This window comes from Garra rufa, chromosome 4, assembly GCF_049309525.1.
Source record: "Garra rufa chromosome 4, GarRuf1.0, whole genome shotgun sequence".
Taxonomy (NCBI): domain Eukaryota; kingdom Metazoa; phylum Chordata; class Actinopteri; order Cypriniformes; family Cyprinidae; genus Garra; species Garra rufa.
In genome coordinates, this window is record NC_133364.1 from 47,970,353 (window position 1) to 47,989,820 (window position 19,468).

At 39.4% G+C, this 19,468-nt stretch overlaps 2 protein-coding genes and 1 long non-coding RNA gene across 3 annotated transcripts in view; 2 read left to right on the forward strand and 1 right to left on the reverse strand.

Annotated features, from left to right (window-relative positions):
- Nucleotides 1-19,468, forward strand: part of LOC141334108 (uncharacterized) — a 294,786-nt gene that overhangs the window by 56,475 nt on the left and 218,843 nt on the right. The gene's annotated exons all lie outside the window — the stretch shown is intronic.
- Nucleotides 912-3,767, reverse strand: LOC141333376 (uncharacterized). The gene is made up of 3 exons (XM_073838356.1): nucleotides 3,677-3,767; nucleotides 2,057-3,551; nucleotides 912-1,159 (listed from the first exon to the last, which is right to left on the reverse strand). Exons 2-3 carry the CDS (start codon nucleotides 3,408-3,410, stop codon nucleotides 912-914), a joined length of 1,602 nt encoding a protein of 533 aa, XP_073694457.1. The 5' UTR covers nucleotides 3,411-3,551; nucleotides 3,677-3,767.
- LOC141334128 (uncharacterized) lies at nucleotides 7,354-8,730 on the forward strand. The gene is made up of 3 exons (XR_012355484.1): nucleotides 7,354-7,440; nucleotides 7,808-7,883; nucleotides 8,558-8,730. It is a non-coding gene; the product is annotated as an uncharacterized lncRNA (long non-coding RNA).

A 19,468-nucleotide genomic window follows, 5' to 3' on the forward strand; every position in this document is an offset into this window, starting at 1 on the left:
ACCATGAAACTTAACCCTTTGCTCGAAGTATCGCCTGGGTCTCTACACATGAGCTTGAGCCTTGAGAACATTGTGTACACAGAGTTTACTAAAAAGAAAGGTTTTGAACAACTCACTTTCACAGTTTCAGCTCGCAGCCGTCTTGCTAGTCAAGAGGTGTTGATCTCAGAATGCGAGGAGAGTAAAGATGGATAGCTCCTAAAGCATATTTCCATATAAATGCATGGCCAATTCGTTGTTTTGTCCCAAGTGAAAAATAATATTAACCTTCTAGTTGTAAAAAGAGCCTCAAATAAGAAACAATACTAAAATCAAAAGCATGTGTGATCTTGCGTGGATAGTTGTTGTCGGAGATCGACACCTCTTGACTGGCAAGACGGCCATGAGCGGAAACTAACAGTGAAAGTGAGTTGTTCAAAACCTTTCTTTTTAGTAAACTCTGTGTACACGAACAATGTTCTCAATGCTCGAGTTCATGTGTAGAGACCCAGGCGATACTTCGAGAAAAGTTTCATGGAGTGTCGAGCCTTCTTAGTGTTGTAAAAATATAGATTTTGATGCGCTCAAAGTTATGCCCCTAGTTCTCCCGGCCATTGATCACAAAACTAAATCACGGTCAATCTCAAAAACGGCTCGTTTGTCATAATTATGCTTTTAGATATAAGTTTGTCTCGTTTACAGTAAAAAAAAAAAACACAAGTTGCATTTTGGCAAGAGTTATCCTTTAATGTGCAACTAGTGTATTGTAATATATTCTACATATGCAAAACATCGTAAAAAAATCTGAATTGTGGTAGACAAGGAAAGCATACTTGCATCTCCAAAATTCTGCACAGGTGTGTCCAAAAAAAAAAGACTCCAAGAAAAATAAAAAACTCAGTCTTTGAAAGTTCAAGTTTAAAGAAGGACATTTAAAACAAGCGGTAGCGCATAGACACATAGTAGTTGCTGTCTCCTTCCTTGTATGACCTCACTACATGGAGAGGATGGTAATCGTCCAGAGAGCCAACATCAATGCAGTCAATGACAGTGGTGGGAATGACACAGCATGCAAAATAGTGTCTTTCAAATCCTAATAGGTCCCATTTTCGAACAATGAACTTAATGACAGACTCAAAAACCACAATCTTCTGAATTGTTCCAAACTGAGGTTCACCGTCTGGAGAATGAGACACAAGGAGGGTCATTCCTGGACGATATTCTGTCCCTTTCCACTTTACCCAAGAGGGTATGTACACTTCAGTCAATTGAGTATGCTCAAATTTGTGTAAGATTTGATCAAATCCCTCAATGGAAGAAAGTGAAGTAGTGCAACCAGGACCAATTTCTTTGTGATGCGTAAATATGTGTTGAGACAAAAGATTGTAACACAGTAACATTTTATGCCTGAAGGCCATTGTTTTGCTAATATTTCTGAAGTTGCAAGTGACGTGGGCAAGTCTTTTGAAAAAACCATGCTTGGCCTCAAAGCGCATGGACCAATAATGCACTATAGGGCCAAGTCTCCTTATGGCACCCGCATAATGCAGCATGAAATGATGTTTTGGCTTTAGATGTCTATCAGGAAAAAGTTCTAGGAAAAGGCTGTGGTGCTCATCAATGAGATGTCTGAGAAATAATACTGCATCTTCTGTTAAGGCGGGAGAAAAAATATACTCCATGCAGGTCAATAAAAGAAGCAAGAGCTCCCAATATTTGTTTCCATCTGGAATGAGATCTCCTATCATCAAAGGAAGTAGCCTTAACAGGCACCACATTTGTGCTGCTGTCTGCTTCATCGAACTGTCAGGTACTTTTAGTTCTTGAGGTCGAATTGTGGATGGTTTGTTGGCAGAGTCACAGAAGCCATAATCATAACTGGTAATTCGGTAATTAACCTGGTCTAAGGTTATTACCTTGTGTGAGATGAGAGAGCTTAACACCAATTTTATTTCATATGCACCTACTCCCTCAAGGATATCATGCATGATATCAGGTGTTACGTTTTCTGTCACATGAAAGTATTTCAGGTCGTTCAAAATGCTCTGTCTTTTTAGGCCAGTTTCCGTTGGATTACTCTGCACCAGATCTGAAAGATGGCCATCCTTATTCCTAAGCAGTAACGGGTCTTCCATCGTTTGTGTTCGCATTAACGGTTTCTTCACACGGCACCAGCGACAAACACTGTTCCCAGAAAAGCTCTTTGTGTACCCAAGAATGGAATTTAACCCCAAATTATCCCCACAAATTTGAGCAACCCAAATCTTCAATGTGCCTTTAAAGTGAGCCGTGTCTACTTCCACACCATTTGTTCCCAAGTCATTGATATCATCAACAACTGACTTCAGGACAGCATCTATACCATATGTTTTGGCATCATCAGCCTTATACACTGCCAAAAGAAAGTGAGAATCAAGACTTGAAAGGCACTCAGGAGGAAGACATTTAAGAGTGAAATAGATTAATCCCAATTTGTGGACTGAGGTCTTGGAACCTAGTGGATTAACCATTTCACAGTCGTCATTATACAGCAGAAGAGGAACAGAGGGCTCACTGGGGCAAACAGAAGTTCTTAACACAGTGGTGTCATCCAGACTTTTTGAGTCACTAATCTTCCTTTTCCACTCAGTTATCTTTTCCATTGTCCCGGGACTCTGAAGGATGAGTTTCAGTAGTGGACGTAAAGGAATCCTTTGGAAAGTATCCTGCACTGCCACCTGTTTTACAGTCCCTGTCTGTGAGTCACGTTGTTGGGTGTATGAAACACCAGGTAGAGGCTGCTCCACTGGCTGAACTAGATACCCAGATTGAACAAAGTATTTCATCTGCTTGTGTTCAGTATCCAAGCATTGAAAAGCTTTTGCTGCATTTTCAAAGTGCAGGTTCAGTTGACGCGCTTCAGGAATCTCACTTTGTCCAGTCGCTTGTAAGAAAGTCATTGTCTGTCTTTGCAAAGCACCAACAATATCAGAGACCAGACTAGATGTTTGCTGAAAAACAAAGTTGACAGTAGATAGGGTCATAGATGACTTTGCTCTTAACTTTGATAGAAACAAGGCCACTTTGTCTGTGAGAGTCTTCTGCTCTAACTCATCCCACACCATGTCATCAGCAGTATAATCTTCTGCATCATTATCTTCCTCCTCGAATATCTGGCTGTGAGAAGTCAGAGGTGTGGGGTCAGACATAAAATTCAATCTCTCAGGAATGTGTGTTGACTGGCTAGGTTCTTCTTCCTCACCCTCTACATGGTGCTGGAGCAGATGTCGCTTAAATGATCTGCTGTAATTAAATGTCCTGTGACACCCTTCTTGGCAACACTCAAAATAACTTGATGAACTATGTACATTATGCATTCGCCTTAGGTGAGAAAACAAGAAACGAACATTGACGCCAACAGTCTTTTTGCACTTAAAGCAGATGTATCCCATTTTAAAAGTGAATTTCTTGACTCACAACCAGCAGCTCTCCCATGTGCTTTTTAAATTTGAGACGAAGACCTATCTTTGGTATTAATGTTTCAAGTGATTTTTCATCCAGCAGCAAGAGGGTCTCTTCATCAATTTGTTCCTCTTTAAAGACAATAAGAGAGAAGAACAGAAGAATGTGCCAAAATTAGCAAAGCTAGAGCACAATGGACTATAATTAATAAAAATAAAACAATAAAAAATACATTTGTATTTTTAATAAAACGTACCTTTAAAAATTGGTATTAAGACATCCAAGTTCCATTCTTTCAGCTTCTCCTGTACAAAATCATCCATTGTCATTAGCTGTAAACTCCGCACACTGTCAGTGAGAAAAAAGAATGGCAGAGGCTGTAAGTTAAGTAGGCATCATGCTTCATTAAAACATTTAAAATTTGACAATGGTCTAATACATCCAACAGATGCAGTTTGAGAAATTTCAATACACTTAACTTTTGAGCACATACTTTTAATAATCAATGAAAAAGACAGCATTGCACTATAAATACAACAATAAGATTTTTTTTGGGAGGGGGGGATTATTTTAATATCTAAGAGAGAATTCTATTATTATATATTGTTAATAAAAAAGAAAAACTTTTCATTTAAGCAGATACGTATTTATTTTACACAGAGAAACACATTGGATTATGAGAAAGACATGCCCAGTGCCTTCATATTTAATTAATAAACAACCCATTTGCATTTTTAATGCTTTAGTACTTCATAGAAAATATGATGGATTTAAATTTCAAACAAGTGCACTTCATAACGTTACATAGTCACACATGAACTCACTCATGGGCCCGGTTTCACAGACATGACTGAGCCTTAACCAGGGCAAAGGGTATTTACGTCCCTTTAAAAAAAAATACCTCAAAAAACATTACTGGTGTGCATCTTGTGACAAAACAATGGCAAATACATATTTTAAGAAATGTCATGGACAGCTATTTCTAAATAAAAAGACAGCTCAGTTCGAGGCGGGAGCGGGGGCAACCGTGCTCGAGCGCAGCACGGTTCGATTGGCCTAAGAGCCAGCTAAACAACCGCTGACAGAAACTCATATCTCGGAAAGTGTCTAAACAGGTTATCGAAAAGGCATTTCTTACATAAATCACATCTCTTACGTATAAACATGTACACTCGCCTAAAAATGTATTAAAACTAAGTTTCGTGACAGAATAACCGTGGTGTTTGTGACAGTTGCCGGTAACGTTAACTTATATGAACGTTTGCATTTAGTACGACGCTCGAGTATCGACCTTAAACTAATATAAAGACACGTTAACTAAACGACTTACCAAGTCACATATTCCAGAGGAAATGTTGACTAAAAGGACGTTTTCAATAAATATTGAATATAACTTAGACGGGAAAAGGCTGTAACGTAATTACAACAGGCATAACGTTACCTCTACCGATTAGCAAACCAAAACGAACAGAGATAGATTATACTTTTTAATACTGTTAATGTAATGTGAACCGCCAAATTTGTTATATTTTTGCATTTGTTGGTGTACAGTATTAGTTTCATACATTAATAAAAACCCACAAACATACCTTTTCTGTCGTCGCTGAAGGACGGTTGTTCCTGAGGTGATTCAAAATGGCCGCGAAGGTAGCGCTGGCTCGTCGAGTAGGGGGAGTGGCTTACTCTCTTAACTGTCACTTGATTGGATAAAATCAGTAACCCAATGTTGGGTTACACAAAAACAACCCAACACTGAGCAAAACAACCCAACTAAATGACCCAACAGGCTTAACCCAGCAGTTGGGTTAAAAAAACAACCCAACATTTTTTAGAGTGTAGAAATGTTTGTCATCAAATTAATGGCAAAACAAAAACCAAATAGTTTGCTTAGCAAATGGTGATAATTTATGGTTGTGAATGGTTTATTGAAAGGGGGAACGGGACAAATGTTAAGGTTAAAACCATGGTTAAAATCAGCGCACGTCACTTTCTGAGTGCTGCGTAAGTGCCCCGTGCGCGTACCCGTCATTAACGGTCAACTTCCAGAAGACGGACGAGAAGGAAAAGGTAAGCGCTTAAAATCTTCTCTTATTCATATTTTTTTGCTGATATAACGTTAGATGACACGTAAGATAAGTAGTGTTTTGTGTTTTTGGAGGTTTTCTATATTAATTTAATAAATAAATGCCCTGTTTGGTTAATGTTAAAGTTAATTAGCTTAGTTCTGGAGGCGGTCTGTGGTAACGTTAAGTTAACTTTTAAAATCCTAAATTAAAATGTTATACCTTATTTTTAGTCTAGTTTGAAATTTACCCACGATAAACTATACAGTATTCATTTTTTTTTTTACTTTTACCATAGTAACGTTGACTGCTTGTCGTTCGCATCTGACTATGCTCATGCTAGCCTAGCCGTATTGTAAACTTAAATATAAACCACTGATGTTATATAAACTTTTAATTAGACCGAGGCTGCCGAAATCCCATTCAGTGTATGTGGGATTAATAATGTCCTGCTTTCCTGTCGATTAACAGGCCTGTAAATGGTGTAATTTGCTCGTTACATGTTATTGGTTTTTACATACAACATTTTTACATACATAACTTGCATCATTTTTATGCTAGTGACTTTTCATTGACAAACATATCTGATAGTTTAGTTTTAACAAATATGTATCCAACAAATAGTTCACTATTTTATGTCCTTACTGCCAGTGAACCAGTTCATTCAGTGAGTTGCTTATTAGAAATGATGTTCATTGTTACTATGTAGTAGTTTAAGGATTTTGGCTAAGGTCCCAGAAACGTCGTGGGCACGTCCTCAAAGCTGGTCTCTGGATAATTTTTCATATTGTTGCACTAAATGTATTGAGCCTATTTTTTTTTTTTTTAAGTAGTAGTTTGAATGCTTTATTCATTGTTCATTGTTTTATCAATGTTTTATTCAAAACTAACATACTTTTTTTAATAACAGGTGGAGAGAGAGTCTGGGCAGCAGCAACACGACAACCATGATTATGATTAGGGATGGGTATCAAGTACAGGTATACTTACTGATTTGGTTCCTGACTTGTTCAGTACCAAAAAATATATATAAAGCAACAGGACTAATGGTGCTGCTATTTGTATTTTAGACACAACCACATGACATCCAAACCATCTCTAAGTGTATGGCAGAAAGGATCCAGGATCAAGAGATCATCCATCATGAAGACTGTGTTCAAAAGAACCCAGCAAGTCCTCGGTAAAAAACTAAACCTCATTGTTTCAGTGTCACTCAGGCACAAATATAGATTTAAATTGATTTCAGTGGCTTAAATATTTATATTTCAGGCCTCCCTGACCCTTCTGTTGTCCTGGATGTGAAGACATGCTGGAACTGCATTTTCTCATGGTTAAAGGAGTTTTGCTGCAGTATCCTTCCTGGACCCACACAACAAAATGCTCAGGAGGAGAGACAGGTAATCCACAGGGTTGGATTTATCATTTCAATTACTCATAGCTAGATAGATATCAATTGATAGTCTAATTCCAGAGCCTGTGAATGATTTTGTTTTTTCCTCAGTCAGGAGACATTTTTGTGAAATTGTTGATGCTCGTATGATTGTCATATGTCATGGTAACTTACAACAGTGGTTTTCAAACCTGGACCTGGGGACACACAGCACTATACATTTTACACATCTCTCTTTACTGACAGATTTGTTCATGAAGCTCTTTCCTAAGGAGCTGATGATCTGAAGAAGGTGGGTTTAACAAGAGAGACATACAAAATGTGCAGTGCTGTGGGTCACCTGGACCACAATTGTAAACCACTGGCTTCATGAGCACCTCCTGTGCCCCTGATCATTTTTAAACATGTTTAAAAAATATTTGAGTTGGCCTGAATTTGACCAATGTAAGACTCCCCTATTTCTAAATCATACACAACCACATCACTTTGCTGTGTTTCCCACAGGATTTGTTTGAGACTTTGGGGGCTGGACCTTCGTCTGTCTGGGGCATGGCCTAGTGTACAAAAGTATGTACTGTACATTTTAAACTTAATTTTTTCTATCTGGTGCACTTTGTATTAAGAGCTCCGACCCATGCTTAGTGTGGAAATTTAACAAAGAAAAAGTCAATGCAAATGACGTATCCCTCTTTTTGGTTATTGTGGACTCTTAAGAGTTTCATGAATAAGTTTTAAGCTAAATCTCCTTGCCAGGACACCTAATAGTAAGATCAAATTCTCTGTGAACATGGCCACAGATTGTGCCTTTCCTTTAGAAGCTGGAGAATAACTTAAGATTTCAAAAGGAAGATTTGCAGTTTTATACAAACTTATACAAACTGTCTATAAAATTAATTGGTTAATTAGTTTTATTTATATTTTATGTGGATTCAAGGGAAAGGTGAAAAATGAGAAGGCCTAGGAATGACTGAGGAAGGCAGCTGTGAGGAAAATGAAGTAATCATCAGAATGTAAGTTCTTTGCAATCTGTGCATTGTTTATTACAAGGTGTGTTTTCATTTAAATTCAAAGCTGAATTTTCAGCATCAATACTCCAGTTGTAAGTGTTCAAAATCATTCTAATATGCTGTGTTGCCCAATTTAGTTGTGTACACTAGGTTGGAGTCACTTAAGTTTTTTTTTTTTTTTCTTTATGAAGACCTTAATAGCAAGGATGCATTAAACTGATCTGAAGTGGTAGTAAAAACATTTATAATGGTACAAAAGTAAAAAAAAAAAAAGGTAAACCTTAACTATGTATTTATAAAATTATCCTAAAAAGAAATCACAGTTTACACAGAAATATTAAGTAGCACAACTGTTTTCAACATTGATAATAATCAAAAATGTTTTTTGAGCATCAAATCATATGAGAATGATCATGTGAAACTGAAGACTGGAGTAAAGGCTACTGAAGAATTTACCTTTGCCTCACAGGAAAGAAATGCATTTTAAAGTCTATTTGAAAAACAACAGAAAACGTATTTTAAATTAAAATATTTCACACTATTATTGTATTGTAAGTTAAATATAAATATAGCTTTGGTGTGTCGAAAAACATTAAAAAAAAACTGAAAGACTGCAGATTTTGACTGGTTGTGTGTACATACAGTAGCAACATTAACAAGGTGATTCTCCCTTTCAGCTGCCAGAGAAGGATATTGACAGTACAGCCTCAGGATAGCGAAGAGGAAGAAAAACACCTTTGACATAATTTTCTCATACATTTGCCATGTGTTATAATAAAAAACAATAAACCTGACTACAATAATATGGTCAATTTTATTAAAAGTTTCAAGTTTGCAAAGAATCTGGAGTATGTGGCACTGCATTAGAGGTACTCTTTGCTGAAAAAGACCAAGTGCTTAGCAGGAACCTTATTCTTTAGCAAAACTCCTCATCAACTCTCCAAGAGTAGATCAAGAGTGAAGTGTCACCCTCCTATCCTTTCTTCAGAAGAGAGTACCTTCTGCTGCTGTGGTAAGAAAGACATTCTTCTTTTTCTCTCACAACTGTCCAGAACCTAAATTCTCAGCAAAGAGTCTTCTCCACAGCTGGGGACAGATCTAAGATTTTTCTGAAAAAGTCAACAGGCTCATTTACTGTATGTTTTTTGGGTGGGCCTAATACAGGGGATATGTAATCTCTACATTGTTATATTAACATGTTCTTACTGTTTATTAATGTTGCTATTTTCTTTATTTCTGTTATCTTCTGAGAAGAATTACGGTCCTTTGGTAATTGTTTAGGTTTTGCTTCTGAGAGTGAAGCAGTATTACAGCACTTCACCACCAGATATTTGTAGCAGGTGTTTCATACACAGGACACTCAGAAAACAAATTAACTTAAAGTAATACAGAAATCACTACTGAATTGTTTCTATCTTTGTATCAGTATTTTTGTACCAAACTAGGGGAGTTCTGTTAATAAGAGTAGGCTACTGATAACTATTATTATACTATACCCATCATTAATTAAATATTTAATATTTTTCAATAAAAGTAAAACATTTTAATCAGTGGTTGTATTATTCTTTGATTACTATGTACTTTATGTGATGTGTTCAATTATCTGTGCTAATGACTTGGCAGCACTTTACATGGTTAAATAATAGGTGTCATGTTTAAAATGCAATGGCTTAGTATATGTAGAAAATAACTGAATAAATGGTGATTTAATAAATGAATGCACTGTTTTTGCTGATTTTCTGTTGGAATTTAATGATTTTGTATTGGTTTGCATGTATGCAGTGAATATATTTACAAAAACTACAACAATTTGAAAACATAAGGATTTAGTGTTTGTTTTTTACAGCAGAAAATGTTTGAGTTTGTCAGTATATACTGATTTCAAGGTGGTAGGAACACATCCTCGGACAGGACTAAAGGTGAGAAGCAAATATTAAAAATACTGGGAAGGTGCTAGTTTGGTCGTTAGGACGTACTTGCCACGTCCTAGCAACGTAACGCAATAACGTCGCTACGACGAATATGGGAATCACAAAGTTACGTCGTTGGTACGTTATTTGGAACGTCGCCGCGACCAATGTGGTCCTTTATAGTAACGTGCTCACGACGTGCCAGTTTGGTCGTGGAGACGTACTCATCACGTTCCAGCAACGTACCAAATAACGTCGCTACGACGAATATGGGAATCACAAAGTTACGTCGCTGGCACGTTATTTGGTACGTCGCTGCGACGAATATGGTCCGGTCCAGTAACGTCGTCACGACGTAATTGTGTTAGCTGGGTTATTTATTCCTCTTTTGGAAAGTAATTGAAACACTAGGGATTTTTTTATTTTGCTATTAATGTGGACACAAAGACATATTTGTGTCAGTTACCATTTACCACTATAGAAGTTTACAAAACTATGACTACTTCAATTTCTGAGACCCCCATGAATGTGAAAAGGGTCATTTCAGTGTTGAATTTCTGTCACTGATGGCCCATGTTAATATAGGCAGCTGACCCTATAACAATTGACCTTATTTCAACCAAATTTCAACGTTAAAGGACATGTGCTAGCTGGAAATGTATTAACGCTGCTTTATGAGCTCACACTCCAGCTATTTTTAACATATTTCTATTTGTCTTTTTGTATTTTAATATGGTTGGCATTAAAGCTTTCTGCACCTAAACATGATAACTGTGACTTTTAGACAGAATCCTACCCTCTCTCATGATTTCTTACTATTATTCAGCATGTATTTATGTATGAACTCTGAATTCCTCATTATGATTTGTCAGGGACTTTTATTTTGGTCTGGTGATGTGACGTAATAAGGCTGAGCGCGTTCCTGCATCTGTTGTGATTCGGCTGAAGAAAGGTTTGTGTTTTTAAACATTTAGTGTTTACAGTGATATAAGACGGGCAGGCAGTTTTGAATTTTTTTTAAAGCGATATAGTGGCATATTTGTTATTGAATTTAACATTGTAATACTTTAGGTAACATTTTTTAATGTTATTATGTCTAAATAACGTACATCAGCACATGAGTAAAATGGGCGTCTCGTTTCGCTCTCTATGGCTGTGTCCAAATTCAGGGTCTACATCCTTCGGAGGACTCATTTGAAGGATGTTACGTCACAGCACCGCGACGAAGGCTGTCCAAATTCGTAGGATCCTTCAAATGCGGCCCACAAATACGTCCTCCTTTTCCCCGAATTGGAAGGATGGGTCTGGTGGATCCTTTCCCGTCCTACCTATCCCATAATTCCTTTCGGCAGAGCGCTTCAAATAATGGCGGACGAAACGAGCGGTAGTAATGATGCAAGTTTTAAAAAAACTGGCGTTTCAAAAAATATTTTTTTACAGCGGTTGTCTAGTTAGGCCTTTGGTTTTAGCGTTAAACTTATTTTTTTTTTTACATTTGTATGTTTATATGTTAAAAAACATCACTTTTGTAAACTAGCTTCTTTCTTACTGCCTGTGTGAATATCCCCTTACACACAGCTAATTTCTTGTTAGTGATTGAAGCTGTTTTTAACGCTTTTTGGGACGAAAGAGCAGTTATTTTGTTTTGTGCAGTACAGATAACCTTACTTTTTGCTTAGCGCTGTCACGGTTGCTAGGCGATAGGATACGAGCAACGGGGAAGGGAGGGAACTGAAAGAAGGGTAGGCTGTCCAAATTCACTGACACCTACTTCCAGGTTTTGCGGTCTTCGGAGGACCCCTCCTCCGAAGACCTGGTAGGAAGGATCCTAAGGAGGATGCAGACCCTGAATTTGGACACAGCCTATATCATGCATCAGTAAATCGTTATGAGAGAAACGGAGCTTTTCGAGTGAACTCCGAGTTCATGGAATCATTTGCGTCATAAAATGATTCAGTGATTCGAATCGTTCAAATCAGCGCGCGCTCACTGACTCCTGCTGCTCGAAACAATGACAATCAATCACACCAACGAGAACACAAACATGTTAATGACAACTTCAACAAACCAACTGCAAATGTTTTCATGGAAGTGTTAAATATAAATTAATTACCAAATGTAAATCATGAATTCCTAAATAAGAAATATCTACAGTTTGTGTGTGCATCTTTATTTATAGGCTATGTAGCTCTAATTTTGAGGTTTTTTTTTCTTTCAGGTAATTTAATTCTGTTCACTGACTCTTATAGCAGTGGAAGCTGAGTGAGACACAATCAAAGGTTTAATTTGGATTAATTTTTCTTTCTGTTAATTATTCTGATGTTAAACAGGACAAAGCATCCAAACACACAGAAAACTCCTGCTTAAGACACTATTATAAAGATGGAGTTCATTAAAGAAGAGAGTGAAGACATGAAGATTGAAGAAGCCTTTATTAAACATGAAGATACTGAGGCACACACAAAGATGGAGTTTATTAAAGAGGAGAGTGAAGACATGAAGATTGAAGAAGCATTCAAAGTCAAACAAGAAGAAGCTGAGGAACAAACAGGTTGGTTTTTATTCTCAAAGCTGAATTTCAGACAGGTTGGCTATGGTTAGATTCTGCTATATTTGGCTGAGCAGTCATTTTAGTGGCTCTCCAATGCATTAGAGTATCATATTGAATAGGTTTTATGTATGGTTTTCATGAACAATATTACCAAAGATGCTATAAATAATTAAAATAAGAAATATCACACATAAGAATTTTATGTGTAGCAAAACGATAGCTATCTGAGGCCATGTGAATAAAAATCAGTAATGCTAATAATGATTTTTTTTGAGCGGCTTATAACTTAGTCTTAAACGGAACTCTGTTCATTTCATCAGAACAGCCATGCCCATCGTACAAACAGTTCATGGAGTACAGAAGCTCGAAGTCAGAAGAACGGCAATCTTTTAACTATATTTTAACAAAAGGAAGATTTAAGCCTAAAGAAAGAAAACACGTCCAGGTAAGTTGTACTGACCGTCCTATACAATTTTGCAATGCTCTTTGTATATGTATTTGTGTGTATGTGTATATTTGTTTTATCTATACATACATTAATTAAATATCTTTGTTATTTTACTAGATAAATGTAGGACTGATGGTGCCACATGAAACTGATTTAAAACCTCTAAGAGGGAAAACACTCCAGTTATTTACAGACCTGGACGTAGCAGCACCTGATCTGCTGAAACAAGCTGTACAGAAAATGAGAACATTTAACAAGGACATGCCTGAAGGACCTTACGTCCTTTTGTATCCAGACTGCTCAGAGGTGGTCCATGTGCCTGGGTCAAAAAGGCCATTCAAATTGGCAGAATATAAAAAGGAAATAGGAAAGGCATATTCCAGGATCACTTTTTTTATTTGCCTAGAAAAACACTATAAAAGAGGTTAGTGGATCTCAAATCTCAAAGAGGTTGAGTGTGCTCAAAGAATGAGGTCAGCTTACTACCTGAATATACTGAATGACCAGGTTATTCCATCAATGGATTTTTTCTTCCCTGATGGCACGGGCATATTCCAAGATGCCAATGCCAGGATTCATCAGCCTCAAATTGTAAAAGAGTGGTTCAGGGAGCATGAGACATCATTTTCACACATGGATTGGCCACCACAGAGTCCAGACCTTAACCCCATTGAGAATCTTTGGGATGTGCTGGAGAAGGCTCAGACTCTACCATCATCAATGTAAGATCTTTGTGAAAAATTAATGCAACACTGAATGGAAATAAATCTTGTGACATTGTAGAAGCTTATCGAAACAATGCCACAGCGAATGTAAGCCGTAATAAAAGCTAAAGGCGGTCCAACAAAATATTACAGTGTGTGACCTTTTTTTTTTTTTTTGGCCAGGCAGTGTATTTTGATACTGCTGGAGCATAGATGTTTGATTTATTTATTTTTAACAATGTGCAATGTGAAAATAGGGTTCTTTAAATCAGTTTTCAACACAACCATGTTTCCCCCCAAATGTACGTTAGTTACAGTGGAGAGTAATTGTAGAGAAAATAGTTTTCTTTAATTTAAATTCAGTTGCCACTACTCAGCAGTGAATCGATGTTTGCATTCACTCTGTAGATTCAGGGAGGGTCTTTCAACCCTGGAGTTTTTGACTGCACTACAGCAACACCCTACTTTTCTGGCCCCTGTCCTGTGCCACTCTGAAAAGCACTTTATTTTAGTACACTAAAAATTTATTTAAGTATTACTGGTATTTAGTATACTTTTTTCAAGTGTACTAAAGTCCTACTGAAGTATAAGCATATACTTTTAATTAGTATATTTATAGTGTATAACATCACACTTTTATTTAACACAAAAAAATAACAATGTACTAAAAATATATTTGCGGGTATTTAAGTGTATTTTCATTGCATTTAAGTATTCTTTTTTCACCTGGGCAATCTCTACGCCATCCAGTGTGACCCAACCATGCCCTTGAATGTCACCTTTGAAGAGATGGAGCAGTTCCTGGGAATATGCTTTCACATGTCTGTACATGGCCTGCCACACACCCGAATGTTTTAGGGCACAAAGACAAGAGTGGATTGTGTGGCTGACACAATGTCAATGAAAATATGGGAGGCTATCAAACACTTTCTACACTTTGCCAACAACAATGAACAGGTGCCTGCTGGTCACACAGGCCATGACAAGCTGTTCAAAATGAGGCCACTCCAAACAGCTTTACAGGAGAGTTTAAATCATATCCCAATGGATGAGCATCTATGCGTTGATGAGCACATTTGCAGCAGGATCTCTTGTTTTCTCTCATTGCTCTGTACCGCACCAAAATCCGCTCAAAGAAGTGGCACCACCGCATTGTGTTCCATATGATGGACATGACCGTGGAGGAAGGCTGGCTTCTCTACCGGAGAGACTGCAAGGATGTGGGGCTCACACAAAATGTACAACTCACTCAGTCTGCTTGACTTTAAAATCGACATTGCACACTGCCTTTGCAAAGAAAACAAGGGTGGGCTGAAGCGCAAAGGTAGGTACTCACAGAGTACTAAATCAGCTCCGGATGGGAAAAATCCTGGAGACCTGCCACCACACCCAGTGCGACTGGACCAGACCAACCAGTGGCCTACCATGCTGTCCCAGGTATACTTAGTACACTTTTCAGTAATGTACTAAAAGTTAATCTATTTTCGCACACTAATTTTGTACTTAATGTACTTAAAGATAGTATTAAGTATATGTTAAGATAAACTTAATACCATTTAAGTGTACTCAACTGTGCTATTTTGAGACACCCTGAAATTGAACTAAAATGTGCTTTTAACATACTATATCTGTATTTTAAAAAATATATTTAGTTAAAACTAGAAATACACTTGAACCCTAATTTTAAACATTTATAAATATATTTAAGAAAAGCTTAAAGTATAATAGTAATATATTAAAAGAATATACAAAATGTGAAAAAAGTGCTAAAATACACTTTAAGTACACTAAGTATACTTTTTAGTACTGTGCTAAAAATGCTCTATTTTCACACACTAATTTTGTACTTAATGTACTAAAAGATAGTATTAAGTATATGTTAAGATAAACTTAATACCATTTAAGTGTACTCAACTGTGCTATTTTGAGACACCATGAAATTGAACTAAAATGTGCTTTTAACATACTATATCTGTATTTAAAAAAATAATTTAAGTTACAACTAGAAATACACTTGAACTCTACTTTTAAACATTTAAATATATTTATGACTAATTTAAAGTATAATAGTAATATATTAAAATAATATACAAATTGTGAAAAAAGTGTGCTAAATACTGTATTAAAAGTGCTCTATTTTCCCACACTAATTTTGTATTTAATGTACTAAAAATTATTATTAAGTACATTTTAAACGACGAAACATACTAATTCACACATATTTGTGAATCGGAATATTAGATAGTTCATGGCATGGTAAGCAAGTGTGTGAGTATTCTGGATAAAAAAGGAAAAACGAAATAAAAGCGATCTATCTGTCATACAGTGTTATTGTGTCTGTGTTGTGTCACGTGACAAGCTTGATGCGTCGCCATGGAAACAATAAGGACGAACGTTCTAAAAAAACGGTCGCTTAAAAAAAACTCACTCTCAGGGGTTCGCTAGAATATTTTAAACTCACCACTGAAAGGGTTAATCATTTGTGAATGTGTCTCCTAAATCAGAAATTGAAAACGTACTCGGTTACTAACGAGGGAACGAGTACTGCGTAAGTATCTTACGCTCGGGGAAAATCCTTTTCTGCGAGAGATATTGAAGCCAAAAAATTATCCTTAATTTGTATTAATGTAAAACGCGTTGCAGCAGTGTACAGACATAGGCGAAACAGCTTGCGCGCCTATTGGCTGCTCTGTGGCAACTGCAGCAGCCTATTAGAGCGAGGCCTGACGCGACGCCAGATCCAATGGGGGCATTTCGCGCCCTTTGCGTCGCTTCGCGCCCTTTTCGTAGATTCCCACCTAAAAGGGCGTGGTCTAGACCTATAAGGATCGCTCGTAGGCAGCTATTATCTGGTTTTTCATCGTCGAAGCAACCAGAGCGTGCGCATGCACGGCAAGATACGCAGTACTCGTTCCCTCTCTAGAGAGAACCGAGGTTACGTTAATAACCGAGTACGTTCTCTTACGAGAGGTCTCTCGTACTGCGTAAGTATCTTACGCTAGGGGACCCAGTGTAAAACGCCGTGCATGCTGAGATCTGACACCAAAGACCCAAGGGCGAAAGCCCGGGGTTCATACAGTTCATAATCACCTAGAGAACTCACAGGGAGTCCGGGGAAGAGGGAGGGGCAACGCCGCACTCTTCCACATAGTGCAGCGTCACTCAGACGCTAAGTAAACGTACATACAGGGCGGGGTTACGGCCTGAGCTGACGTAAGAATAAGGGTCTTCACACAGTTTGCCCAGACACATCTTGTGCTATTACTTTCACTGTCGACCCTAGAGCTGTGCTCAGTAGACGCAGCATCCCGAGCTGATAACATCAGGTCAGACAACACTGAACATCTAGACTGACAGTAATCTGGCCTGTAAGGCGGGAACCTCCAGGTTGTAAAACCTTATAAATGTAGACGGAGAGGCCCAGCCCGCCGCCGTACAAATATCTTGCAAGGCAATCCACTTGACCAAGCCCACGATGAGGCCACGCCCCTCGTGGAATGTGCTCTGACACCTAGCGGGCACTGCATGCCTTTGGAAGCATATGCCAACGCAATAGCATCAACTATCCAACTGGATAAGCTCTGTTTCGACGCGGCCAGTCCCTTGGGACGCCCGTAAAACGAAACAAAAAGCTGCTCTGTCTGTCTAAAAGCAGACGAGCGAGACATGTAAGCTCGTAATGCCCTGGCTGGGCATAGGAGGCTCGCGTCCGTTTCCTCATCATTGACCGGTAGGGCTGACAGCGCGATGACCTGTGCCCTAAACGGTGTGTTGAGTGATTTTGGAACGTAACCATGTTTGGGTTTGAGTATGACTTTAGAGTCATTAGGTCCAAATTCCCTGCACGTCGCGCTCACCGAGAGTGCGTGCAAATCCCCTATGCGCTTCACTGAAGCGAGAGCCAGCAGAAACACAGTCTTAAGAGACAGGTATTTCAAGTCAATTGTCTGCAGAGGCTCGAATGGTCCACCTTTCATGGCCTCTAGTACCACAGAAAAGGTCCCATACGGGGACTGAGGGAGGTCTGGGGGGATTCAGTCTTCTAGCTCCCCTCAGGAAGCGAATAACTAAATCGTTCCTTCCTATTGACTGACCTAGCGTTGTGCTCGAAAACGCTGTTATAGCCGCCACATAGACTTTGAGCGTGGACGGGGTTCTGCCCTTGTCCAGCAGCTCTTGTAGAAAGGAAAGCACCTCCATCACACCACAGTTAGTAGGTGACGAGCCACGGGCTGCGCACCAGCCCGAAAACACTGACCATTTTGAGGAATAGAGCCGTCTCGTAGAAGGGGCTCTAGCCTGCGTGATCGTGTTCAATACTTCTTTAGGGAGTTCATCATATATTCGCTGGTGGCCCAGACATGAAGGGACCACAGCTCTGGGTGAGGATGCCAAATCGAGCCGCTGGCCTGAGAGAGAAGGTCTCTCCTCACTGGTATCGGCCACGGGGCAGTGCTCGTCAGCTGCATCAGCGCTGGGAACCATGGCTGGTTTTCCCAAAACGGCGCTATCCGCAGTATTGAACATTCTTTTTTTTTCCTGACCCTCTCTATCACCTGAGGTAGGAGAGAGACGGGGGGGAAAGCATAGAGATGACGGCGGGGCCATTCGTGGGCCAGCGCGTCTCTGCTTTTTGAGTAAAATTCCAAACAGTGAGCGTTGTTCGGAGACGCAAACAGGTCTACTTCCGCTCTGCCGAATTTTTTTTTATTTTTTTTTTTTAATTTATTTATTTATTTATTTATTTTTCACAGTAGTTGTACTGTCTGTGGGTGTAGAGACCATTCGCCTGCTGGAACATTGTTCCTGGACAGTCTGTCTGGCCCTATGTTTAGAAGCCCCGGCACATGCGCTGCTTTCAGCGAGCGCAGGTTGCGCTGAGCCCATACCAGGAGGCGTTCTGCAAGTCTGTATAGGTTTTTGGACCTGAGACCGCCCTGGCGATTTATATAGGAAACCACTGACATGTTGTCCGAGCGGACTAGTACATGGTTTCCTTTTATTTGGGGACAGAAGCGCATCAGCGCGTTCTGTATACTGCCAGCATTTCGAGGCAGTTGATATGCAGGAGCTTTTCCCGTTCTGACAACTGGCCAAAAGACGGTCTGCCCTCGAGCAGAACCCTCCATCCCGAGGTGGACGCGTCCGTAGACACCACTTTTATTCTCGAGGAAGTCCCCAGGCTTACACCTAACTGGTACCAGTCGATTGCTCTCCACGGTTTCAGGGCTGTGACACATTTCTGATTGACCGTGATACGAAGCCGACCGGACGCCCACGCTTGACGCGGGGCCCGCGCTTCCAGCCAGAACTGCAGTGGGCGCATACATAGCAGACCCAGCTGCAGAACTGATTACGCTGAGGCCATGAGACCCAGCATTTTCTGAAATTTTTTGAGCGGGACAGACGCGCCGCAGCGGAACGAGCCTGCTGTGCGCTGAATGTCTGCCCAATTGACTCTGAGACCCAAATTCTCGAGGTGATCGAGTAACATGGTCGTATGCTGTACAAGCACTGAGCGAGACTGCGCTAGAATCAGCCAATCGTCCAAATAGTTCAGAATGCGCACGCCTTTCAGTCTGAGAGGAACGGGCGCTGCGTCCATGCACTTCGTAAATGTACGGGGTGCCTGGGACAAACCGAACGGCAGGACTGTGTACTGATATGCCTGGCCCTCGAAGGCGAATCTCAAAAATCGCCTGTGACGTGACGCTATCTGTATTTGAAAATACGCGTCTTTCAGATCCACTGACACGAACCAGTCTCCTTGGCGAACTTGCGCGAGGATTTTTCTGGTCGTGAGCATCCTGAACCGACGCTTCACCAGCGCTTTGTTCAGTTGCCTTAGATCTAATATGGGTCTGTGACCACCGACTTTTTTCGGTACCAGGAAATATCTGCTGTACAGCCCCCCTTCGCTTTGAGCTTGAGAAAGGGGCTCTATGACCCCTTTGCTCAATAGTTTCGCCACTTCG